This window comes from Ochotona curzoniae, unplaced genomic scaffold, assembly GCF_017591425.1.
Source record: "Ochotona curzoniae isolate NIBS_2020 unplaced genomic scaffold, NIBS_Ocur_1.0 patch266, whole genome shotgun sequence".
NCBI lineage: Eukaryota > Metazoa > Chordata > Mammalia > Lagomorpha > Ochotonidae > Ochotona > Ochotona curzoniae.
Window position 1 is genome coordinate 299,047 of NW_024466824.1, and position 25,346 is coordinate 324,392.

Consider the following 25,346-nt stretch of genomic DNA (forward strand, 5'->3'; position numbering starts at 1 on the left):
CACATATATATATATATACATATATCTTTATCTGTATCCGAAGACACAGATGTACTCAGGGTTCGGCATCCTTAGGAGTCTTGGAATGTTTCTCTCATGGATACGGGGCGAGCCTACTTGTCCTGCGTGAATACGGAAGACAAGAGGCAGCTGGTTAAAGTGGAGGTGTAGATATTCAAGTTTGCTGGAAATGGCCCAGGAAGGACGGCATTCCGCCTGACCACTCGTGGGGTCACGTTTACCCACATGCGCACCTTGACAAGGAAATGGCCCCTCGTCTTCTGCAGGGGGCTGGGCTGCGGCAGCCCTCGGGTGGACTGTGACACGGACGGGGACCAGCCACCCCGACGGGGACCGGCCACCCCAGTCTGCACCCTGGGCAGCCGCGAGCCTCTGCGCAGTCCGTGTGGCCCTGTGGACAGGTCCTGGTCCCCAGCGGCCTCTGCAGCGGTCAGGCGGCTATCAGCACCTGGTGAGTGACAGCAGCGTCGCCTTCCTCCTGAGCCTGGGACATGCTGCAGGTGCCTGGAGGGCTGGCTATGCTGGCGGGGAGGGCGGCGGGCAAGGGTGTGCAGGAAGGTATGGCATGGCCCCGAAGACACAGGTGACCAGGGCGGCTCATCACTGCGTGGTCAGCTGGTTATTCAAGAGTCCGCTGAAGTGTTCAAATTTCTGTTCCGTTTCGTCGCTCAGGGAACCGCCTGCAGGGAGGGGGTCGGAGCACAGGAGGAGCTCAGCCCCTGCCCCGTGACCTCCTTGGGGGTGGGGGCGAGGGCAGGAGCCGGGCACAGAGCAGCTGAGTGAATGGGTGCCCTTCCTTCACCAAAGAGGAGGCCCCTCACTGCTCTTTATGTTCCTTGCCAGGCTTTGGTTTGAACGTCAGGAGGCTCAATTCACACGGGAAGCCCCCTCCAGGGTCTCACGATGGTGGAGCCAAGAGGCGGGAGACTATTCGTTGGAGCAAGTTGGGATTGGCTCTAAGCAGAGCCCAGGCAGCACAGAGACCCACGCACACCGTACCGTGTGCTCTGTGGGCAGGAGCACCTCATCGGAGGCCGGTCCTGGTCAGGGGCTGCCGTGAACCTCTCCTCTGTTACCATGACAAGCCGACTGATGCACTGCTGGTCCCACGGGTCTTCAGTAAGTAGCTTGCAGCCCTCGACTAGAGGGAAGCTGAGGCCCAGGGTTCTGAGGCCACCTGTGTCCTGAGTCAGCGGTGACCTCAGCTGCAGCCCTTACCCAGCCTCCGGGGTCTGGGCCTGCTGTGTTCTGCAGACAGGACCTCTCTCCCTGGTGCGGCCTGGGTTCCCTCTGGGTCTCTACACCCATGACTTTCCTTCTTGAGCCTGGGGCTGTGACACTGGCTCCCTCCCAGGCCCAGGAGCGGGGAGCTGCTCCTTGCCTGTCTCCCACAGCGGTGGGGGCAGCAGGGATAGGAGAGAACTTACCGATGTGGCAATTGTACATCCAGATGCGGTGGCCGTCGTAGCGGCACCTGCACTTCATGATGTTGTTGGAATAATCAGACTCGGACACTTCGTAGTTGGGGTTAATGACAACCTAGAGCCGGGACAGGAAATCAAGTCAGCGGATGACACCCATGCCCACGTCGGCCACCTCAGCCCAGCCCCACTTCCAGAGCCAGGGGATGGTACAGGGTGTGGCAGGTACTGGGCAGCTGGGAGAGGTGGCCTAGGTCCCTGTGTCCATCTCACTGTGACACGCATGCAGAGATGTGCACCTGTGTCTTTACTAAGGGCAGGCCTTCCAGAAGCTGCCACTGTCCCCTGGGTGCTCTCAGAAGGCCCCTGAGCCAGCTGCAGGAGGGCACAAAAGGAAAAAGTTGCCACAGTGGAGCAGGAAGGAGGGGTGGAGGCTGTGGGGTGGGACAAGGGGGCTGCCCTGGGGGGGCGGGTCTGGCCATGTCCCTTCTCCCCAGGCCATGACTCACTCTGTAGGGTGATGGGTTACATTTGCCCAGGCTGCCAGTCGATCCAGGACTTGAAACTGGCTCCAGGACCCAGGCTGGGGCCCCTTCCAACTCTTCCCTCCCCCTTCCTCTGCACTGGCACTGGCCCAGCCATAAGTAGACCATGCCCAAAGCTGTAAGGACTTCGTTCTGTGAGAGGGGACCTAGACATGGAGAGGTGGAGGAGGGAAGCAGAGAATACTAGGGGGACAGTGGGCACGCAGGATGACCCCACCTGGAGGGCCTGGCCAATTCGGGAAGGTGGGTGGGCAAAGGCACCTTGTGAAGCAGCATTTCCTAGGTTTGGGGGGTCCCAGGAAGTCCTTGATACAACCCTGGGGCTGCCCACTGAGATGCCGTGGGAACTGAGGTCTGCCCCACATTCCAGCATTGTGTCCTGGCCTGGGGGCCAGGGGCTGCAGGAGACCCTGCAGAGGCTCAGGGTCCTACCTAGGGGTGGCCTGCCTTTGCTTTCAATCTCTTTTCTACCCAATAGTTCCAGTTGTCCCCATTTTTTTTTTTTTTTGTCCCCAGGCTTGACAAAGGGGAAACAAAACACACAAAGCAAGGCCAACTGCGTCCTGGGAGAGACCATGGGAAGGGACTTTCCTGGCACTCCGTAAGCCTGGGGAAATTTGGAGGTCAAGGATGAGGCCAGAGCTCCTGGGAACCTTTGCACACACACGGATCGGATCGCTGTCTGGGATGTCACTTCCTCCTGTCCCCAGCAGCAGGCACTGGTATCTGCAACATGGGCAGGCTCTCACTCATGTGCAGTGACTTCCCAGGCATGGCGGGCCCTGCACAGGTGCGCTTGGCTAACTGGGCACGGGAGCTCAGAGGAGGGTGCTGTGAGCCCTGGCTGTGGGGCGGACAATCTCCCTCAGTGGGAAGAATAAAGGGCAGCTGGCATGCTCACCAGGGTCAGCACAAATCTGCGTGGTGACTGTATGACTGCAGTGCTTGTGGGGAACACACTCGCCTATACACCTGCCAGGTACCACTTACGTGCACGGAGCCACACATGGCCTGGTTCTAAAAATAAAGTGCACTTCCTCCACCCTCCCTAAACCCTGCCCCACCAATCTGGGGCCTTGCCTCCCAGTCTGCGGTCTGGCCTCATGGCTGCACAAGTGCTGGGCCATCCGACTGCCAGCCCCTGCCCAGCAAACAGCCGCACAGCCCGCCCTGGTCACTGCTGCGGGCGCTGGTTCTTCAGAGCACCGTGAGTAGGAAGTGCCAGGGCTGGCTCGGTGCCCCCAGCCATTGCTTCCAGGTGGAGTGACACATTTCTGGTCACTTGCCGTGCCACCCAGTGAGATGGGTGGGGCGAGGAGCAGGGAACAAAGGCTGTGTGGGCACTGTCGTCCTGAGCTGGCTCCTGCAGTGCCCAGAGCCCTGCCTGGAGCGTACAGTTGTTTGCAGGAAGGAGAAGAGGAGGGGTTCCTGGTTCTGCCTCGGGACCAGCCTGCTCTCTAGTTGGGCAGAGTACGTGCAAGTCCCCAGCAAGCAGGCAGCCAGCTGGGCCACCTGGTGGTCAACACTTCACCAGGACAGGTGTGTTTCTTTGCATGGGAAGTGTCCCCCTCCATGGCTACTTCTTGAAGCACAGATGCTTCTGAGTGAGGCAGTCACCAACACATGTGAGCGCCTCGCTCTCTAGGACACACCACACACTGTGACAGGCTGAGGGCAAAGGACAGCCCGGGAGGTTGTAAAGAGCGACTCAGAAGGAGGTCAGAGGGGTGGGATGCCCTGGATCCCACAGAAGCCATTCTGTCCCAAGGCCCTTGAGCTGGCCCGCAGCAGGTGCACTTCCAGTTGCAAGCTGCAGGCTTCACACACTGTCCCTTATGGACTTACCTGGCAGTCTATACTCCCTTGAGACACCTTGGCCTCCCTCCTTATTCTCCTCGCTAGCGAGGGCCTGGAGACCCGCCACGCCCACCTCACCTGGAACAGGTAGTCTCCGGGCGGCACGTCAGTGATGTCGACCCACTGGCAGTCGATGTCGTGGCGGTACATGTCCCAGCAGCCCATGGTGATGCCCTGCTCACCAAAGTTGGCACACTCGTAACTTTTCTGAATGTCTGCAGGCAGGGGTGGGAGAGGAGGTCCATCAGCCAGGTGCCTCACCCCTGCAGCTCCGGGCTCCCAACCTCCCCTCCCAGGCTCTCGGCACCCTGACCTCCTCCTACTCAGTTTCCTACCCACATCCTTCTCCTTCAGGCCCTTGCCTCCAGGAAGCCCTCCTTGACCATTCTGGTGCACCCTAGCCTTCCTGAGCACCTGGAAAACCCCTAGTATGCATAGTTTCACTGAATCCGGGGGGCAGTGTGGCATTATCTTCACTGGGTTATCAGCACTTGGGGTGCGGGCTCACGTCTAACTTTTCTCATGAACCCCTGCATATAGCAGGTGCTCCAAGACTGTATGCTGTGGCTGCTGTGCCCAGAAACCAACGGAGGCAGTTGCACCAAGAGATGCCCATCAGCACAACCCTGGGGGAACCCTGTGTCCTCACAACAGGTGTCGCCCACAGCCCTCATCCTTAGCTATAGCCGGCTCAGCGATGGGGAGCGGCTACGTAGAGTTGACAGTGGCCAGGGTAGCAGAGCCTAGTGTCAGGCCTGGGCTCCAGCCGAACGGTGCAGGGTAGGGTGGGGAGCTGGTACCTCCTTCACACTCGGTGTCCTCCAGGCAGAAGCTGGCCTTGTGGCCCTGGGCCACTTTGGTGCCATTGAGGTTCAGCAGGTCATAGTGGGTGAATACTTCCATGCTGTGGTAGTGCCTGAGAGAGAGAGAGAATAAGAATGAACCTTAGCCCACATCACGTGTGGGCTGTGGACACTTTTAGTGAACAAAGGACACTGAAAGAATTGGGGCACCAGGGCAGGAGGGGGCACCCCCTGGTTTGGCTGGTGTTCAGAGCACACGGGGTTAGTTAACGCTGCCCGCTGTCAGGGCTGCCGGAGGGGACGAAGACGGCGGGCAGGCACAAGATGTCCTCTTTAGCACCTGTCCCTGCTCCCGCTGGCACTGCCGCTCTGCTCCTGCCATCATGCCCAGCCCTGTGGTGGCTCCCAGCTGCCCAGCTTCACCTGTTGGCCTGGGTGGGTGGGTGGGTGGGGGAGGGCAAGGAAGGACAGGAAAAGCTCTTTTTCTTCTCGCATGTTGGTGCTAAAACTGCTAAACCAGGCTCCCCTGCTTTAGCACTGCTCCTGCTGGGGAGAAGCAGCGAGGGGGACGGAGCCAGGAGCTGGCCAGTCCTTGAAGGTTTACAAGGGAGGCATTTTGTGGCCGCCGGAGTGGCTGGCCTTGGAAAGGTCTCTCTTTTGGCTTCTGGAAGGAACAGGGTGAGACATGAGGTCTGAGTCACCGTCTCAAGAATGTCTGCTGCTCAGAGGGGCTCATTCTGTTCATGTGTTTACCTGTCCCGAGGGCTGGGTTAGGTCCCCACAATGACGACGAGGGCATCCAAACGCGCCCCTCTCCCTCCCCACGGCTGCCTGCCTGTGCAGAAACCCTGGGATGGGAGGCACTGGCTGGCGGCTGCTTTGCAAAGTGCCCCTGGGCACCTGTGGGTTCCAGCATCCCAGCCCTACACACGCTACGCTAAGGAATACAGAATGGGATGAGGGCGGGCTCTAGGGCCAGTCTCTCTTTCCAGGCTCACGTTGGGGTAGCTGGGAAGAAGTCTGTTTCCTGGGGGCAAGCGGGGTGCCAGGGACAAGGTGCCACAGTCTGGCAAAGCCTTCCCCCAGGATCTGAGCATAGACCGAGTGGACTGGCCACTGGGCCATGGACGGAAGGATCCATTCAGAACCCTGGAACTCCCTGACACTTGGTGAGGGAGCATCCTCTTAGGCCACTGGCAGACACGGCAGAACTCTGCATCCAAGAATGTCACCGTAGGTGGGACACATACCTACGGCCGACGGCTCCCTCACCAGTGTCCCCAGCATGAACAGTCCTGGCTGCCCTGGGCACCTGTCCTCATTTCAGAGGCATTGATGGGGCAAGGTGGCTGGGCATGTCCTCTAGCCCCCAAGGGTGCTGTGACAAAAACAGGGACCCCGCTGACTTTATCTTCCATGCCCGGGACCAGGCTACCCTGGCAGGGACACAGTCCTGACTGCAGGGCTGAGGGAGATAGCACCAAGTCAGTGACAGTGCCCTGGGCAGCAGCGGTGCCATCTGTGGCTTGAACAGCTGCCACTTGTACTGGAGCCCATGCCCTGCTCTTCCAGCTCCTTCCCTGGGGGCTTCCCAGACGTGGGCAGACTGCCTGCTGCCTGGCAGGAACATGGCAAGGGGGCTGTGAGACGATGAGCGGGTGCAGCAGGTACAGTCCCAGGCTCTAGAACATAAGGGACAGGAGAGGAGCCCGGGACACAAGGCTGGTACACCCGGCCTTGGGTGGTGGCAGGGAGGGAGCAAGCATTTCCCAGGCTTGCAGGGCAAGTCGCCTGAGCTGGGGGAAGGGCAGTCCTTTGGGGGGATTCCTCCTGGGTGCAGTACCAAGGGCTCTCCGTCCCTCCTCCCTGCCCCAAGTATGCACGTTGTGTGTGTGTGTGTGTGTGTGTGCACATGTGCCTGATCCTTTCCCAGTGCCAGCTGAGCTCAGGTCTGTGCCCATGGTGAATGCAAGGTCAGAGAAAGAACCAGGGCCCCAGCTAGGGCTGGATGCTGAGGGATCTCAAACAACCCCCCATTTTCCTTGACGGGCACACAGACTTACTGGGTGGCACCGAGAGCTATGAAAGGGGCTCATGGACTGCACAGCTGAGCTTTCCTGAAGGCAGGAGGCCAGGGCGCCAGAGCAGGACCCATGCCTGTCTGGGGTGGGGGCAGCCCTTGCTGGCCTTAAGGCACCCTGAGACTCTAAGCCCCTGCCCCCTCCACTGGGAGGCCTAGAGCCCGGGTGGACCACAGGAGCCCACCTGTGGCAGTCGTGCCAGATCCAGGCATGGCGGCCATTCTTGGGGCGGAAGTCGGACTGGCCGTTGTTGTGGATCTGGGAGGAGAAGCGCAGGAGCCGGCGGTAGCCGGTGTTGCGGTCGGTCAGGGCGGCCGACGCCGACAGACAGTTCTCCTCCATGGCGCACTGCAGCAGGATCATGGGCCGGTCCTCCAGGTAGGCGGTCTGCTGCACCATCTCGGCGTTGAGGACCAGGTCGGGGGCGGCTGGTGGGGGGCACACACAGGCTCAGCACATGCACACAGCCTCCTTCCCCAAGGGCTCCATGGCCGTTTCCTGGCCAGCGTCACCCTTGTCCTACCCAGCTCCATTCACCTTTGGGACCTCTGAGCTGTTCTTTCCTCCCGAGTTTACATCACTCAAGGTCACGGGAGGAAATCAACCCAAGGCCTCCTGCCATCGTGTTGGCCTTTCCATACCACCCCTCGCCCGGCAGGAATTCGTTCTGCGATCTGCTTGGGTTGGGCCTGTGGCAGAGGCCCGTGAGCCCAGCAAAGGGACTGGTGGTGACTCTGGCTCCCTGGTGGAGCCTAGGGGTGGGGACGTGGGCAGGCTGGGTGACAATACCCAACCAGTCTCACTTTCTGAGCAGGCAACTCCGGCCCCGTACTGCACCCCGCCTTGGGGACAGGCCACGTCCTCGTCATGGCGGCAATGGGCCAGGGACAGCTCTGTGCCCGAACACTTCACTCCACTCATGACCACCTTATTGCTGTAGATATCTCCATGCCAGTACCAGGTCTCCTGGATGAATCAACGAGAAAAACAGCCAGAATGTCACGTCACGTGGTCACTTCCTATCCCACTGCCTTGTCAGGGCAGGCACTGCTAATCAATCACAGAACCCTGCTCTGGGAAGATCCCATCAACCAATCAGACTTTGCAGGTGATAAGAAATCCGTTTCTTTATGCCCATAGTTAGCTATGCCGTGAAGTCTAACTTTTGGATGAACTTTGGGGAAAAAAATGAGTAAGGAGGGTGTTCTGCTGAGATTGATTGGGCAATCTTGTATCTCAGGAACTTCCAGATACTGCTAAATTCTAAGAGGCGCAGGGCAGGGTGGTTAGGGACCAAGCAGGGGCACTCAGTACTTGTCCCAGAGTCTCCACGAAGCAGTCTTCAATGAGCTCAATGCTTTAGTCAGTAGACTTTGAGCAAAGTAAATCATCCTTTATAATATGGGAGGGCCTGACTAATCCACCAAAGGCCTTCAGAGAACAAAATATTGGTGCCCCTCCCCGCAGGAAGAAGGAATTCACCTGCCAGATTTCGTCTCATATAATCTCAAGTATCAGCCCCTCCTAGGGTAGCCTGCTGGTCTACCCTGCAGCTCTCACACTGGCCAGCTCCCATTCTCTTGCCTCTTTCCACATCTTTATCACAGGGGCCGACTTGGGATGAATGTCCAGCCCAGGCCTGGGACACCCCTCCAACTGAGCCCCCAGGGTATCTTAGGCATGAGCTTCCGGGGAACTAACCCGGTCAGGTAGTGACCCCAGTGACGCATGGAGCTGCTTTTCTGCTCTCTCCTGGGAGAAGGAGCGTCTGTCTGGTATATTGTACACAGGGGCAGGTGGGAAGCTGAGTGCCCAGAGGCTGTGGGCAGCTGTGTCGGAGGCCCAGGTCCTTACGGATTCTGGAGGGAGGACCCGGATATGTCCCAGCGCCTCCTCTGAGAGTGACCTGGGTTCCAGTCAACTCACACCTCTTCCTGTTTAAGCCAGGGTACTGAGGACCTAAGGATTATCCAGGCCACGGCACAGGAAGGACAGTTGAGGCAGGGGCAAGAGTGCAACTGGCCGGTGGGGAGGTAGCCAGGAGCAGATCCTGAGCTTGCAATCCTTGGGTCATTCTCTTTTTCTGGTGGAGGGACAAGGCCATGGTCAAAGTGAAAAGGGTTCTGGATGGGTATACGACCAGGTGGCTGCTGATGGAATGAGCGGAGGCATCAGGGGTCACCATGGCCCTAAAGGCCTGCACTGCCTCCCGCTGCCAAGGGTGCATGAGAGGCCTCCCAAGATGAGCGCCTGCGGGCAGGGTGCGGACATGAAGGAGACCACTCAGAGTGCATGCCAGGGGCTGCTCACCTGGAAGGCGTTGCTGGCAAAGCCCAGTCCCAGCTGCCGGCACACCACCATGGCCTCCACGATGCCCCAGTTCTCACCACACACAGTGCCCCACACGAGCGACCCATTTCTCTTCGTCAGCACCTCCACCCGGCCCTCGAAGGGGTTGCGGCCCCCGCTCAGGCGGAGCTGGGGACAAGGAAGAGGCACGGTCACTAGGTGAGACAGGCAGGGGGAACCCTCAGTGCTCAAGTTCCCCAAGTCAGATCAGACACAAGATCAGTAAACAGCCTTGCGTAGCCTCCTGTGTGGCAGTCATGCCCAGCTTGGCCTGACGGTGGGTGGCCAAGCCCAGATACCCTGGAAGTTCCAAGCTGGCGTAGCCCACAGACCCCAGGGAGCACCACTGTGAACTCTGACCCCTCAGCCTGGCTGCTCTCCAGGAGCGATCAGGGCTGTTTGTCCAAACCATCTTTGGCTCCAAGAACAGCCTCAAGGGGATTCCCCAGGACCCCTTCCTGGGTCCCCTTCTTGCCTAGCTAGCTCCCCATTCCTACCTCCTCTGCAGCCTGGACTGCCCCTTAGAGACCTGTGGAGCCAGCTGCCCAGTGGATAGCTTTGCTTGGCATCTGGGAGATCCCAAATTGGATGTCCTCTTTTCTTTCAGCTCCAAACTTGTTCTCTTGTCTCCTCCCCTCACCTCTTGTTCTTGTACTGCAGTCCATTCCAGAGAGAATGGGGTGTGAGCAGCACACTTCCCACACAAGACCAGGTCTCCTCAGGCTCTGTGGGACCCCGTTGTACCCACTCTGCTTTGCTCTGGTAGCCTGAGAGCAACCACAGACAAGCTACAGATGACTAGATGTGTGCTTCAATAAAGCTTTCTTGGCATTGCATGGCCTTGGCGAGCTGACCTTGAAACTCTTCTGTCACAGGAGCTGGAGCTGGAGCAGTGAGCTCCTTTGTCCACACCCAGTGGGGCTTGTTTGCTGCCTAAGCCCTCTCATCCCTCCAGCTCCATGCCTACCTTCCCAATCCCAATCTCTCCCTGCACTTGCCCTTTTTAATTGCCTCAACTGTCTCTTCCACCCATCTCTTCTCCACTTGAAACCACAATTCTATTGGAAAGAAATGGGATCCTGCCTTCCTCCCACTTGGAGCCCATGAGCAGCCAGATTCGTATTCTCTGACTTCCTGGCTTTAGGACTTTGCTGTAGCTCTCAGGGCTGCCTGGCTTCCTTGGCAACGTCACATGGTGAGTGACATGTGTGACACTGAAGCCCGCTACCTACAGATGCCCCCTCACCTTGATGATCCCGCTTACCATCTGGAGGCTGCAATCCCATGTGACTACCCTCTGATTGGTTCAGTAACTCCCAGCACTCAAAGCGATTCCAGCCAAGCTCCTTCACAATGTTTCCCATCTGCGACCCCTGTTGGAATGTAAGCTCCTAGGGGCACGGCTTGTGTGTGTGTGTGTGTGTACATGTATGTGTGTTCCATACCTGTCAGCACTCTGTCAATGGCAGGTTCAAATGCACATGATTGTATTTGATGGGCTCAAAGCATGGCCAACCTACATGAGCTCAGGCAGGGAGGGCCGGCATTTGGGGGAGGCTTCTAAAAACACAACCCTTAACCCAGAGGAGACTGGAATGCCTCACAGCAGGTGGCCAGGAGGTGCCCAGTCAGAGCAGGACACAGTTGGAGAACGCCAGGACCCCACCCATGGTGCCAGCATCCTGGCAACTTCCCAGACTGCAAAGGAGGTCTGAGTTCACCAGCGGTGACAGGACTGCGAGAGGCCTCCAGGCCGGGCAGGAACATCTGGCCTGTGTCTGGTTTGCCTCACCACCCGGTCAGACACCAGAGACATTTGAGGCTTCCCAAAGTCTCCGCCCTGGTGTGTCCCTTTGGTTTCTGATGGCAGTGTCCTGGGCATTTAAACATGGGTGAAGCTAGGGCAGCTATGATTTCCCGAGCACGCTGATGCCAGCCAACGGGGCACGGCAAGACCGCACCCTGCTTTGATGCGGGTGTATCCAGCCACTTTCCCTTCTGTAATGGGGTAGAAAGTTAGGAGTGTGAAAAAGGCAAGGGACATCCGGATTTGCTCCTCTCCAAGTCACACACCAAGGCCCTAATGCCAGAGGTGACTGTAGGGGTAGTGAATCAGATTGCAGGCAGGGAGGGGAGGACAGGGCCAGGTAGCCAGGTGCCTGGTAGGGTCCCTCACCTTCTTCTGGAAGCCCATGGCAGGGATGTTGCACCTCACACCTGCGTCTTCCTCGTGACTGCAGCCCTCTGACTTGGTGTTGAACTTGCAGTCGGTGATGGACTTCTCGCTCCCTGTGCACTCGATCTCGTTGAGGTGGATGGGTCCTATTCCTGGTCAAAGGAGATGCACACAGGCCATTCAAGCCTCAGGAGGAGGACAAGGCACCAGCCAGAAAATTCCAGAAAATGAAAACCTGACAGTCCCATCCTCAAACTGCTAGAGAAAGAATCTGTAGACGGAACATTAAGTGACTCCCTAAATCATGGAGATGCTGAAGCTTCAAAGTCTTAAGCTAACAGGTTATGGTTGATGGATGAAACACAGAGGCTCGAGCCATTGACAGGATCTGGGAGTGAGCTGACTGATGACAGACAGAGTCTTGAGCCAATGACAGGGTGTGGAACTTCATTCAGGTCTCCCACATGGATGGCAGGCACCAATTACTTGAGCCATCACCAATGCCAGCCAGGCCCTGCGCTGGCAGGAAGCCAAAGTGAGCAGCAGGGATTCGTTATGGAGTTCAGGTACCCCAACAGCTGGATAATCACTAGCCCCAAGACCCACTCCAGATAGTGTATGATCAAGATGAACTCTGAGGCCAGCTTATTGAGCTGCTGCTTGCAATGCCACAACACCATACCGGAGTGTTGCTTCAGCTTCCAGCTGCTCCCTCCCATTACAGTATCACACGAATGCGCCTCGGCAAGCAGCAGATGGTGGCTCAAGTATTTGGGCCTCACTACACACATATGGAGTTTCTGACTTGAATCTGGCTCTGGTCCTGGGTGTTTTGGTCACTGGGGGGAATGAACCAGAGGATGAAAGATCTTTCTTTTGCACTCCCTCTGCCTTCAAATATATCGTTTAAAAAATCAACTCTGTTTTATTCTTTTAATGTGGCTATCAGAAAGTGCAAAATATACATGTGTTTTTTCACATACTTTCACTGGACAGCATGGGTTGAGAGCACTGGGACCGTCTCAGCAGTCCCCTGGCTAGTTAACTGAAATGTGTTCCTGTACTCATCCATTCCTCCATTCTCCGCAGCAGGAACTCATCCCAGGTTCTGCGTGCAGGCATGGGCTCCACATAAAGAACATGGAGATGGAAGACCTAGGCCCACCCCTCACATAGTGTACGTTCTGGGCAGGAGTGGTCGTGAGAGTGGAGGGCTTGGCCAGGGGCAGTGCCCGCCTGGGACCTACACCCATTCTGGTGAACCTAGAGTCCCCTTCCAGGAGGCCAGCCTGGTCTACAGCGCTGAGGGCCAAGGCCCAGAAGGTTATTCAAGGTCACTGAGCAAGTCGTTGGCCAAGAACGAAGATGACCTAATTCTCAATGGGCATCTTCTCACCACCCCTGGCTGTGGGTGTGGTTCCTTGATGCATCAAGCCAGAGCTCGGTCCTCTCTGTGCCTTGACATTCAAAGGGGGCACTTTCCCCACTGTCTGCTGGAGCTGGCCACACCCAGGTGGCAGGGGACCATAAATCACCCAATGGTTCCTTGTCAGGCACAGCATCACCGAGTGCCAAGTGGCTTATTTTTCCCAGAGTTCAACAGGCCCTTGGAAATCGTGGGTGCATGTGGGGGCAGGGGAACAACTGGGTCACTGAGTACAGGTCTGTGAGTGATGGAACAGCCAGGTCACTGAGCACTTGCTGGTTGCTCAGTGCTAGGGCGCCGCCCCATACAGACCCATGTGTTGGACAACTGGCGAACTATGACAACATACATAGGAATGTTTGAACAGCTCCTGGTGGCACAATGTGTAACACCAGAGTCTACCCCAAACCCTCAGACTTCAGGCTGGCATAGGTGGGACAGTGGGAGTGGAGATGTTCCAGGATATGGACAGGACGGGGCTGGGAGGGGTGAAAAGGAAGAAGTTATTTAGGAACTTTGGTCTTTTCTGTCATCCTTCAGGGCCTCACCTGCTGCACGTCAGGCCCGAGGTCCTTGCCGCAGGGCTGCCCAGGATTCCAGCAGCCTGTGCAGTCCCTGTCTCTTGCAAAGCCTCCTTCCAACCCCAGGGAATCATTCGTTCAGATGCCAGTGCTGCTGGGAGCCTGGGCTCCAGCCAGATGCGCTCCACTTCCAGAAGAATGAAAGCCCCGTGTTCTTTTGTGGTGGGGACCGACACCCCCTCCAGGCCGCCAATAGCGACCTCATGGCATTCCTGCCAGAAGAAGGGCGTCCCTAGCCAGCCACAGCAGCCCAGACTCCCTCTGCAGGAAACAATTACAACATTCCTTGCTCAAACCATAGATCAGGATGGGAGGGCTGGGTGCTTGGCTGGGCTGCAAAGTGGATCTGGGGTGAAGGCTCCCTGTTCAGAAGCCAGGGAGGGGACCTGCCTGCATGTTGTTCCCTGCCTGTGTGTCATCTTGGGGTTCTAATGCTGCTGTCAGCAGAGTATCCCACATGGAAGCCTCCTCTGCTTTTTCCCCTTGGTTCATATGAAAGACGTGTTGAGGACACTTAATAAAAGCCATGCCCGTTCTCATGAGTGTCTCCGGCGCTGGAGCAGAGGCGTCCTGCTCTCGGGAGGGAATGTTTGCGGGGCTGCAACCTGAGCAGAACGTGAGGGGTCATCTGTTTTCCTGGCTTCTGGCCTGCTTCACAGCCTGGCCTGCCACCCCTGATCCCCTGGGCCTGTGGGTAGAACCCCAGGAAGGCTCGTGTGGCTACAGGCAGCCTGCGATTAGAGGCTGGGAGATCCACACTGGACTCTTCACCGACCTCAGCTATGGGGCCTTCCCTTGCTTGTTAATTCCCTTCTCTGGGCCTCAGCTTGCAAATCCATAAAATGGGCTGTGCAGGATCCCTCTAAGCTCATCAGGGGGAGAAGTCATTCAGTTGCTGGCATTCAACAGTCATTCAGTTGCTGAAGGGAGGAGGCAAAGCAAGAGAGAAAAATCCAGAAACTCCACAGGGACCACCAGCTCGGGCTGGGCTTGATCACTCCTGACCCAAGGCCCCACCCACAGCCCCCCAATTTCTTACCTTGTCCCAGTCTGGAGCCCGTGATGGCCTCTTTGGCACTGCCGAAGCCAAGCTCTCTGCAGACCACGCTGGCTGACACCAGGTCCCATTTGTCGTCGCACACGGTCCCCCATTCTCCATTCCGGAGCACCTCCACGCGGCCCTCCCCGATCTGGGCACCTCCCCTCAGCCGCACCAGGGGCTGCTGGAGAAACAGAAGCAGACAGACGTCTGGGGGTGCTCCGCAGGTGCTTGCTGGCCTCTCCCACCTTCTCTGCCATATTACTAGGTCCCACCCCACATCCCCCAGCCCACCTGGGGTAGTGAACGGCAAGGGGGTTGGGCAGAGGTGGCTTTGGAGCAAGCTCCCTTTGCAGCACCCACATGGGGGCCTTTCATCATGGATCCCCAGTGGGGGGAACATCAGAGGCCAGAATCACCCCCCAAGTATCCAGCGCCTCCAGCCTTGCGACAGAAAGCAGCCTCCATGCTCACGCCTACACCTGGCAACGGTGTTCAATGACGGCCTGAGGCCCTCCCCTCCTGAGTGGTTCTGCTCCTGACTCCACAGGCTCGTGTTTCATTTGCAGGTAGTGCATGTATGATGTGCGCATGTCCGTATGTGTGCACATGTGTGTCCACGTGTTTGAGTGCGTGCATGAGTGCTTGCATGTGTGAGTGTGCGTGTGTACGCACGTGTGTGCAGTCTGACGTATCGCTGATGCTCACAGGACTCAGCACAAAGGCAGGGTCAGACCACAGCATTGTCCTCCCGTGCCCTTCTCAGTCCCCGCAGCCTCTGGCACTGGACAGAGCTGACCTAGCCGTAGGTGGCAATTCAAGCATTCACGTTCATGGCCACCTTCAGGCTCGAGCCACTGGAGGCTACATCTCTCTGTCTCACCGGCCAGGGCTGCCCATGGCAGGATGGGATGTGTGACAGCTCCCACACTTGTAGACCTCCCCCCACCCCAGGTCTGCTCTCTCTAGCTCTAAAGAGGCACAGGAAAGGGAGTGGGGGGGGGGTTGCTGTGTAGCTGGGCAACTGGTACCCTGTGCTTCAGCAGCTTCCACTCGTTTCACAAAAAGGACAGACAGTAATAAAAACTGCTTGCTCTAGTGCCGTTTTCTGGAAAACTTTGCCTTTCACACTCCCTCCTCCCCTTCCGAACTGTCGAGTTGTGCGCTGCTGGGGAGGTGTGGGGTGCTCCTTCCTACCAGGTGGACCGTCTGTGACCCCCGCTTCCTTCCAGCAGGGGCCAGCCAGAGGGTCAGCTGGCTCTGGTGGGAAAATGGAAACCCAAGGAAACGGTGATGTCAGCCTCGCTTGCTCTTCCCTCATCGATTTGGAATGAACTTGATTCCTCCGCTTCAGACCACACAGCAGCGGAATTCCAAAACAGTAGGATTGGGAATTCCCACATGATTCAGAAGGAGAGCTCAGGCGTTACAGTCAGGGCTGGAGGCAGGATGTGGTGATTAGAGCAAGGGATGGAGGCAAGTGAGGCTGGCTGGGGGATGGGAAGGAGCAGGGCCAAACAAGACCCCCGCCCCCCCGGCTGCACACCCACACATGTCTGCCCCAAGGAGACTGGGATGATCCAGGGCCAGAAGTCAATGGAAATGGTTTCCCTACCCTCTGATGGGGGCTGGGTTCTCGGCACGCATGGGAGGAGACCCCAACACGGATGTGGCTTTTCCACTGGACAGGGGTTACCACGCTTTTCCCAAGAGCAGGTCTACAGGGGCTGACAGGGAGGAGAGACAGGGAGAGTGGAGAGAGGAAGTCTGCTTAGCCCCCCAAGGCTCCTGCCTTCACCTTGCAGCCTGGGCCAGCCGGTGGAAGCCCCATGGCCCTCAGCCCCCCTCTTCTGCTCTCTGTTACCCCTGGAAACCTCCATGGAATCCCCACAGGGGATGATTCTCAAGTACCATGGCACCTGAAGCCAGCCCTGAACAAGGATCACCTCTCCTTCCCAACCCTCCACCCATGTGCCGGTCCCAGCCACCTGCCCCGAATGAGAAGATTCCACAGTGTATACAAGACAGAGACCCTTTGGGGCTGTAAAGATAAGGAAGAACAGAAGAGCTAAAAACTGTCCCCCTGACAATGACAGGGCCTAGTACATTCTCTGTATCTTCTCTATCACACAGGGATAACACACTTACCCCAGGGAATGCACTGAATTAGGGGTGCTGACACACACACTCTCCTGCATACTTGCACACACACACACACACACACACACACACACACACACACACACACACATCCTTGCCAGATTTCAGGTGGCTGCCCCCCCTGACCCACTGCTCCTCACCTCCGGTTTGTAGGCCTTCCGGAATCTTGAGGGTCCATCGGGGCTGAAGACCTGGCTGGGCACGCAACTGACCACAGCTGGCTGCCCGTTCTCACAAGTGATGTTTTTTGTGGAATCCAGTGACACTCGTGGGCCCAGCTTGCAGCTAGAGATGTGTGCCTCTGTGCCCAGGCAGTCCATAGAGAACGGCCAGAAGCGCAGCTTCCTCCGGGCCGCGACCATTCTGTAGGGGAGCAGAAGTGGAGCTTGGTCATCAGGGTTTCTTTCCCCAGAGACAGACAGGGTCCCTGCGCCCATGGGTCAATCCTGTTTCTCAGACAGGGTCAGTGCATAACGCCCACCCCGCCCAGTGTTGGACTCGGAGAACCTGAGACAGGGCCTAGTTCCTCAACGAGCTAGTTGAGAGCCGCGTGTCTGCTCAGCAGAGCCCCCTTTTTATACTCACTGGGGCTTCGTCTCTTCAGCTTTTTTTGTGTCTCCCCCTAACAGGTTAATGAGGAGGGCTAAACATTCTTTTGTTTTTCACCCCTTACCAGCTAGTCCTAGTTCACAAACAAGTCCTGATATTGCCTCTGATGTTTCACACGGTTTACATAAGGGTGAAGCATCATGTCAGACATTTTACATTTTCAGGGGATGGCCATACACAAAGATATTTTTCAAGTACATGTTTTGTCACAATCTCCTTGGTTGGAGTCATGAGAAGGACTCAGGTCTTGAATGACAGTGGGTGGGACGTACAGAAAAAGGCAAGGCGGAGGATGCCCCTGTCTTCTGCTGTCTGGAGCCTGCGTGTTGGTCCCTGCGTGGCAGGCCAGACCAGACAGCCTCACTCCCACTGTCCAGTGTGGGTGGGGGACCTCAGGACAAGGTGAGTTCCAGAGGGACTGAGAAGTGGGTACTGTCTTTGTTGGTGTGGCTGCCCTGAGACACCCTGTAGACTCTGTCCCCTCTTCTCTGTCCAAATGGGACACCGAGGCCCCCTAGTGCGCTTGTGGGTGCCATGACAAATGCATTTTGGAAATGAAGATAGTCTAGGTAAGTCCTGTGGCTGCTCCTCCCTTTCCACTTCCTGCAAGCCAACCCTCACCCCAGACAATGGAAACTGTAGTTTACCTCTGCCCCTGCATTAGGGTCAGGCTGAAGAACACATTAGCTATGGGGGCAGACCAGGCCAGGCAGGGTTACAACACCTGTTGGCCTCATGTGAGCTGGATTAGGGAAATGCCAGGCTGGGTTGACTGTTCCTACTGGTGCATGCATAAGTCAGAGTGGGTGTGGGTTGGTTGGGCTTTGCCACAGCATCAGCTGGCAGATGCTGGCACAGGGGACAAATTCTGTCAAGGTAAACTGCAGAACCACCTAGAGTGCAAGATCCAGGAATGGGAGTGGCTCCAGTACAATGAGCATCTCCCTCTTGGGCTGCCACTCCAACTAGAGAGCATGAAAACCAGGACTGGGGCAGGCATGTTTAGACAAAGAGTGGCACTCGCCAGCAGGTGTGTGGACTGGATAGTGGGGTTGAGTGGGTTGAACTAGGCTTCAATGCTCATTGACATGTACAAGAGCTGAATGGGATGTGGGACAGACTGAACTAGTCTGCGGTACATGCTGGCAAGCATGGGAACAGGGCAGAGGGCGGGCCTGGTGGGGGTTATTGCATGTTGTTCCGACTAGGCAGCCACTCCCCCTGGCGTACACGAAGGCCAAGTGCGAGGTGGGCAGGATCAGGCTGGGTTGCAAGACCCATTGGTTTGTATAGAAGATAAGGCTGGAGGCAGAGCTGACCCAGCAATTGCAACCACCAGCATTTGCATAAGCTGACTGGGGTGATGGACTGTCAGACTTTATCTGCATGAAAGTTGATCAGACCATACCAGCAACCAAGGGAACCTTGGTTCACAAAATGCCTATGATTTCCAACTATCTGTGGTGGCCAGTGATTGTCCCCTGCCCAGGAACACGCACTCTAGGGGGCTCTTCTTCAAGATCCAGACACCCCAGACCAGCTCCTGTCTTCCCTGGGCAGCTGGCTTTTTCTCCAATGATGTCAGCTGTCGGGAATGCACTGCCCACCAGTGACCCCTGCTCCCCACCCGGAGTGAGTCATTCCTGATGGACCTTGAGAGGCCTGGTTGGGGGAGGGTTGAACCTGGGATGACTGAAATTCTAATGGGAAAGCTGGCGGGGGTGGGGGCAAGCAGCAATTACAGATTGATGCAGATAAAAGTAGAAAGTTCGCCTAGCTCTCCTCCCTGAGGAAGTTGAGCTAAAATTTGTGGGATCCTGACAGCTGCTAAGCAGTCCTGCTGCAATCAGACACTCTTTTAAGAGCAACCCCACCAGTTCCTGCTTTCTCTGACTTGGGGTGGTGATACGCAGATATGTGTGTCCGAGGGGGCCCCCGGAAGGAGTCAGCTCAGAGCTGGCTGTCCAGTCCAGTTCCCTAAACTGCCTGACAAGTCCACACCTCCCCCAACACACAACCCAGGTGTAAGGTCCCTTCAGGGGAGGCTGGGGGCAACAGCAACAGAACAGGGCACTTCCAAAAAGCTCATGGGGGAAATAGCAGAGTGCAAAAGAAATCTGACATCTTTGTACAGGGTATTCAAGGCATATGCATTTTAGCACCCCCTGCTTTGTTGTTCTAATTGAGTCCATCCACAAGGCTACCATTCAGCTGCATTTAGAGTGATCCCAGTGCCCCTTAAAGGAATCTTCACACCCATTAGGGGTCATTTCCTACCTCTACCCCCTTGACCCCACTGCCCCCAATCTGAGTACGGGGTCTGTGGGCTTGTCTGTTACAGACATTTGGCATGGCTTGCTCTCACTGCAGAAGGTGGCTGAGCTGCATTCCTTCCCAAGCCTAAAGGGGCACTGCACACTGCTGTGTGTGTGTGTCTGAAGGGTTAATCCACTGCTGGGCACTAGGGTAGTGTCCACATCCTCTCTGCCATGCTACCCTCATTCCCCTCATCACAGCCGTCATGTCTAATCTAGCACATGTACATTCACGCAAGCTCCAGGGTGCGGCTAGACACGAATGTTCTCAGAGCCTATGACTCTGCAGTAATGCACACTTTCTTTCCAGGAGATTTTTGAAAATCCTTTACAATGAATGAATGAATGGGCTGCAAATATTCTTTGTACCACATAGATTCATCTTTAAAAAATTATCGGGGGCCTGGCACGGTGGCGCAAGTGGTTAAGGTCCTCGCCTTGCACGCCCGGGATCCCATATGGGCGCCGGTTCTAATCCCGGCAGCCCCACTTCCCTTCCAGCTCCCTGCCTGTGGCCTGGGAAAGCAGTGGAGGACGGCCCAAAGCTTTGGGACCCTGCACCCGCGTGGGAGACCCGGAAGAGGCTCCTGGCTTCGGATCGGCATAGCATCGGCCATTGCGCTCACTTGGGGAGTGAATCATCGGACGGAAGATCTTCCTCTCTGTCTCTCCTCTCTGTATATCCTCCTTTCCAATAAAAATTTAAAAAAATAAATCTTTAAAAAATTATCTGCTTATTTATTTCCATTTTGTTTTAAAGGCAAGGAGAGGGACAAGGGGAGGGAGGGAAGAAGAGAAAGAGTTTTTCCATCCGTTGGCTTACTCTCCAAAAACCAGCCAACCGGCAGGGCTAGGCAGGCAAGGACTGAGGGCCTGTGCTTCTCATGATTCAGGTTTTTTGTTCCCCTGACCTAAACTTATCTGCTATCACAGATCGAGGAAGAATTCAGTAGGTTTCCTATCTATGTCATTTCTTCTTAGTTAAAAAAAAAATTCGTTTTGAAAGGCAGGATTACAGAAAGAGAGACAGGGAGATCTTCCATCCATTGGTTTACTCTCCTTAGCCCTTGCCACAACAGCCAGGGCTAAGCTGGACTGAAGCCAGGAGCCTGGTCCCCCATGTGGGTGCAGGGGCCCAAGGCCTGGGATCTTCTCCTGCTGCTTTCCCAAGGGCATTAGCAGGGAGTTTTGGAAGTGGAGCAGCTGGGACTTAAGCTGGTGCCTGTACAGGATGCCAGCCCTGCAGGTGGCAGCCTTGCCTACTATGCCCCAGCATCCATTCTTGATGAGCCAGGCGGGGCAGGTATCTAAGGATCCCCACTCCCATCCCACAGGTGGCTGTCCCCTTACTTGTAGGCTTTCGTATTGTAGGATCTCTCCGCAGGAAAGCCAAACATGCCACACACGACATGGGAGTTCTTGGCTGTCCAGTGCTTGTCACAGATTTGCTTCCAAGTCTTGCCCTCCTTCACTTCCACGAAGCCCTCTGTCACAGGGTGCCGATGCTGGAATGCCGAGAGGACGGGCCGGATCCGGATGTCTTCCACCTGGATATTCAGGTTCTGGAGAAGAATGAGGCATGGGAAGGCAGGAGGGTTAAGGTCCTGGTGAGGCTGCAGAGCAGCACCAAGCAAGTCTTCCCTGGGTGACAAAAGCCAGCCGCCCTGCCTTTTTAAGCCCTGCCGAGCATGCAGATGCTTCCAGTGAGCCTGCGACCCTAGCCACAGGATCAAGTCCCACACCTGGGAGGTGGTGTGCCTGCAGGGACCTGAGGGGGTGCAGGAGTGACTTGGTGTAGTCAGAGGACACCAGGGGGAAACCAGGGGGGCTCTCCCCCCATCTTCATGATGAACCCAGAGAGCTGAGGACAGCAGCCCCCTCCTGCATAGGGTTCAAGATTCAATAGCAAAAAGAGTGTCCTGTGAAGTTTTTCTTTTCTTTTTTTTAAACATTTATTTATTATTTTTTTATTTAAAAGGTAGATGCATAGAGAGGAGAGAAAGAGAAAGATCTTCCACCTGCTGATTCACTCTCCAAATGGCCACAACAGCTGCAGCTGAGCCAATCTGAAGCCAGGAGCCAAGAGCCTCCTCCTGGTCTCCAACGCAGGTGCAGGGGTCCATGGCTTTGGGCTGTTCTCCTATGACAATTTCCTGATTTTTGCTTATAGCTCAAAAGCATGTTGTGTGCATGCCTGAAACCCTGTTTGTGGGTAGCCTTCTCCATGCATCTCTCCGTAAGACTGGAACTTGATGGGGCTGGTGCCATGGCGTACCGAACTAATCCTCTGAGATGCTGACATCCCATATGGCTGCCAGTCTGAGTCCTGGCTGCTTCATTTCCCATCCAACATCCTTCTTATGGCCTGGGAGGGTAGTGAAGGATGGCCCAAGTCCCTGGGCACCTGCACCCATGTGGGAGACCTGCAAGAAACTCCTGGCTCCCAGCTTTGGGCCAGCTCAGCTCTGGTCATTGCAGCCATTTGGAGAATGAATGAGTGGAAGGAAAATGTCTCTCTCCCTGTAACTATGTTTAAAAACAAATCTTGAAAAAAAAAAATCCCCTGTAGTTTCATCTACCCAGAAGCTGGTAGTGCCATCTTGCACAATACCATATCCCCCAGAGGTGGACAATCCTCCCTTCGAACAGCCCAGAGAAGTTACAGCACTTGGAGGGACAGGAGCCAGAGGCTCCCAGTATTGAACACATGTGGTTGGGAACAGGGTTGATGGAAAGTACTCGTTGGCAGGATGCTTCATGGAGGAACTAGAGGAAGGCTGCAGGGGAGGCAAGACTGCGGGCACAACAAAGTCTCTCCCCATCCCCTCCTGACTCCGAGTTGCAACACTCCTACCCTTGGCTTACAGCTACGTGTGTCTGAGTCCCCAGTATCCGGCAGAGGGAGGGGCGCCTTGGATGAGCTAAGCTGGATGACAGCAATGGCAGATTCCCCAGAGTCACACTGACATTTTTAACACATTCACAGGGCATAGCACACCAGCCCCTCAGACCAGGGAAGCTTCTCCTGAATCCGTCAAGTGTAGCACCTTCTCTTTCTGCCCCTGCCCTTGCCCTGGCTGAGCCACCCCCAACTCCTGTCCTTCTCTGAGTCCCCTGCCTCCAGCCACCAGATGGCTCCCTCTAAATCACAACCCCGAGGCTTGGGGTCATGATGTAGTAAGTCAAGATTCTGCCTGTGGCACAGTTTCAGTCCTGGCTGCTCCACTTCTGATCCAGCTCCTTGCTAATGGCTTGGAAAAGCCATAGAAGATGGCCCAAGTCTTTGGGCCCATGAACCCACAAAGGAGACCCCAAAGAAGCTCCAGTCTCCCAGCTTCGAACTAGTCCAGCTGATGCGACCATTTGGGGAATGAAGCAACATATGGAAGATTTCTCTTTTTCTCCCTATAAATCTGTCTTTCAAGTAAAAATAAAATATATCTTTTAAAAAAATCACACTTATAGTCCTCATCTTGGCTCTTGCCTGGCTGACTCCTGAATTCGTGAGACCTGTGGCCCTTCACCACTGCCACCCTCCACCATCACCCCAAACAACCCCAGGTCCACAGGGATCCTCAGATGTGATGGATTGCAACACCCAGTAGTATAGCAGCAGCAGAGAGGACTCAACAGGTGCTCCAAGTGTTGGAGCTGGCACCAAGTGCCTGGTGTACCACCTCTCCCTCTGCCTTTGGCAGCACAAGATCATCTGTCCCAGACAACAGTATCAGTGGACCTCAGTTCCTCCCCAGGGCCCACCTGAGACAAATTCTGAGCCAGGCTAAGGAGGGAGGGAGGGAGAGGTAGGGCGGAAAGGCAGGAACCCAAGTGACCAAGGAAGGCCCTAGGCCTGTCCGGCCAGCATGCAAATGAACCACAGGGTTGAACAGAACTATTATTTGGTTGCCCAAGGATTCGTGTCTCCTCACCACTGGCTTCAGGGTCTTGAGCCAGGCCATGCCTCACAAGCTCTGAGAGGTGGTGGAAAGGATGTGGCCTGTAGTGAGGGCATCTGGCCCTGGGCGCCTTCCACGCAGAACCCAGGGAAAGCTGCCAGGGGCAGGATGACAGCCTCCAGCCTGGAGTCTGGCTCTTCAACAGCCTTCATTCAGGGCTCAGGATCCATGCCACCAAGACACGTGGACAGGGACAAGCCCAGAGTCCGTGCCCCCCCCCCCCCGCCTCTCTCCAACCCTGCCTCTGCCCACCTCGGGACCAGGGCTGGAATTCCAGTGAGATGCGTCACTCTCAGAAGCCCAGAAGGAAAGTTACCATTGCAGCGTCAGCCCTGTGGCCTCATGGGGCCCGCAGGCTGGGCTGACCTGATTCCAACCACAGATCTGTCCCCTGCTGTGGGCAAGCAGCACACAGGCAGGCAGGCTCACTAGTGGGGAGATGTGGCCCTCGGCCTCTGACTAAGAACAGGAAGGGGCAGAAGGCCTGATGTCAAGAATTTAGCCGACCCTGCTGGCAAAAGGATCCCAGCCCACTCATGCTTTGACAATGTGTGACCTCCACAGGAACAGGGCTTGCGGGGAGGGGGTGAGCATGTAGTATTTAGAAGGCCTGCTTTGTCTCTATTGCTCTTTCAAATAAAGTGCAAATAAATCAATGAAAATTGAAAAATAGCTATGACTTGTGGGGAGAGTCAGTGGGGTACCTGCAGGGTGAGGCCAGTGAGACCTGGAGAAGAGACAGGATTCGAACCAGATCTTCCACCAACACACTGCGCATGTGTGGGTAAAGCCCTGTGTGTATAAGGTGGCATGCCATGCATGAACGCAGGTCTCTGTGCATACAGGCATGGTGGTGCGTGCAGGTCTGTGTATGTGTGTGTGTGTGCATGTGAGCGTGTTTGTGTCTTGTAATACAAGCACAAACGCAGGCCTGCGTGTGTGTGTGCTCTGTGTGTCTGTGTGTCTAGGGTGATATGTGCTTGTGTGTGCACCTTCTTTAGGTGTTACAAGGTGGTGGTACACCCAGGTCTCTGTACACATGTACATCTTACTTGCACTGTGTGCCTCATGACACATGCATGCAGGAGTGAGCGTGTGTGTGTCTGCGTGTGCACACACAGTACGTGCACCTCTCTGTATGCGCACAGATGGCGGTCTTATAGCAGTACATGTGTCCTTCCTGGGGGTCTCTGAGTGGGCAGTGTGTGTCATTCTGTGTGTGACTGAGCAAAAGGTGTGGGGTATTTGCTCCCCACCCCTACCCCCCAAACCCAGGGAAGTGGTCATGACAGACTTTGTCATCCTTCTTTACAAATAAAACAGCTGATTCCTCTCTCTAGCCTTCCCATTCTGTAAGATATGGGTCTGTCTCATCCATCCGTCCATCCATCCTTCATTCACCAAATGCAGCCTGCGCATCTCGTCCTTGACCAATGATCTTTGTGCTGAGAACCCCACAGTCCATTCCTCACTCGACCTGAGAACGACTGGTGACGTTCTGCCACTTACCCAACCTCACACAGCCCAGTGCAAAGGGGATTTCGAATGGAAAGCACAGTCTGACTGCCGGCCAGTGCTCCAGCCCAGGCTGCAGGCAGCACCCAGCCTCACCCCCATGTCCCGCACACACAGCCTGTCATACAGGGTGACCTACTTGGGGCTCAGACTTCTAGGCAGCCTGGTCACACCCTTCGTTCAGGACCCTGCCCCAGCAGCCATGAGTCAGACTGGATTGAGTACGTGAGGGGCCAGCTGGGCTCCAGCGGTTCTTGGACACAGGCCAGCTGGGGAAGTGGCTGGGAAAGCCTGGGTGTCGCATGGCCCGCATGCACAGCTAACGAGCTCTGCTGGGGCCCCATGAGTCGGAAAACGCATGCGTGCAAGCACAGCCTCCTCCTTACCTCACTGTTGTGGAATTCCTTCTATAACCACAAGCGCAAGGAGTCACTTGACTTATTTACTTATTTATTTTTTTATCCCCAGGAGTTCAGCCCCAAAAGGAAAGAT

The 25,346-nt window shown here is 56.0% G+C and overlaps 1 protein-coding gene across 1 annotated transcript in view; it reads right to left on the reverse strand.

The window, feature by feature from the left end:
* Nucleotides 1-621: 621 nt before the first annotated feature.
* Nucleotides 622-25,346, reverse strand: part of LOC121166963 (lysyl oxidase homolog 2-like) — a 38,020-nt gene continuing 13,295 nt past the window's right edge. Inside the window, exons 3-13 of the mRNA XM_040996304.1 lie at nt 20,734-20,945; nt 16,600-16,822; nt 14,300-14,483; nt 11,254-11,405; nt 9,039-9,206; nt 7,532-7,694; nt 6,913-7,156; nt 4,645-4,760; nt 3,923-4,059; nt 1,449-1,560; nt 622-701 (exon numbers count right to left, since the gene is read on the reverse strand). Of these exons, the coding sequence (XP_040852238.1) occupies nt 622-701; nt 1,449-1,560; nt 3,923-4,059; nt 4,645-4,760; nt 6,913-7,156; nt 7,532-7,694; nt 9,039-9,206; nt 11,254-11,405; nt 14,300-14,483; nt 16,600-16,822; nt 20,734-20,945 (1,791 nt within the window). The remainder of the gene's footprint in view (nt 702-1,448; nt 1,561-3,922; nt 4,060-4,644; nt 4,761-6,912; nt 7,157-7,531; nt 7,695-9,038; nt 9,207-11,253; nt 11,406-14,299; nt 14,484-16,599; nt 16,823-20,733; nt 20,946-25,346) is intronic.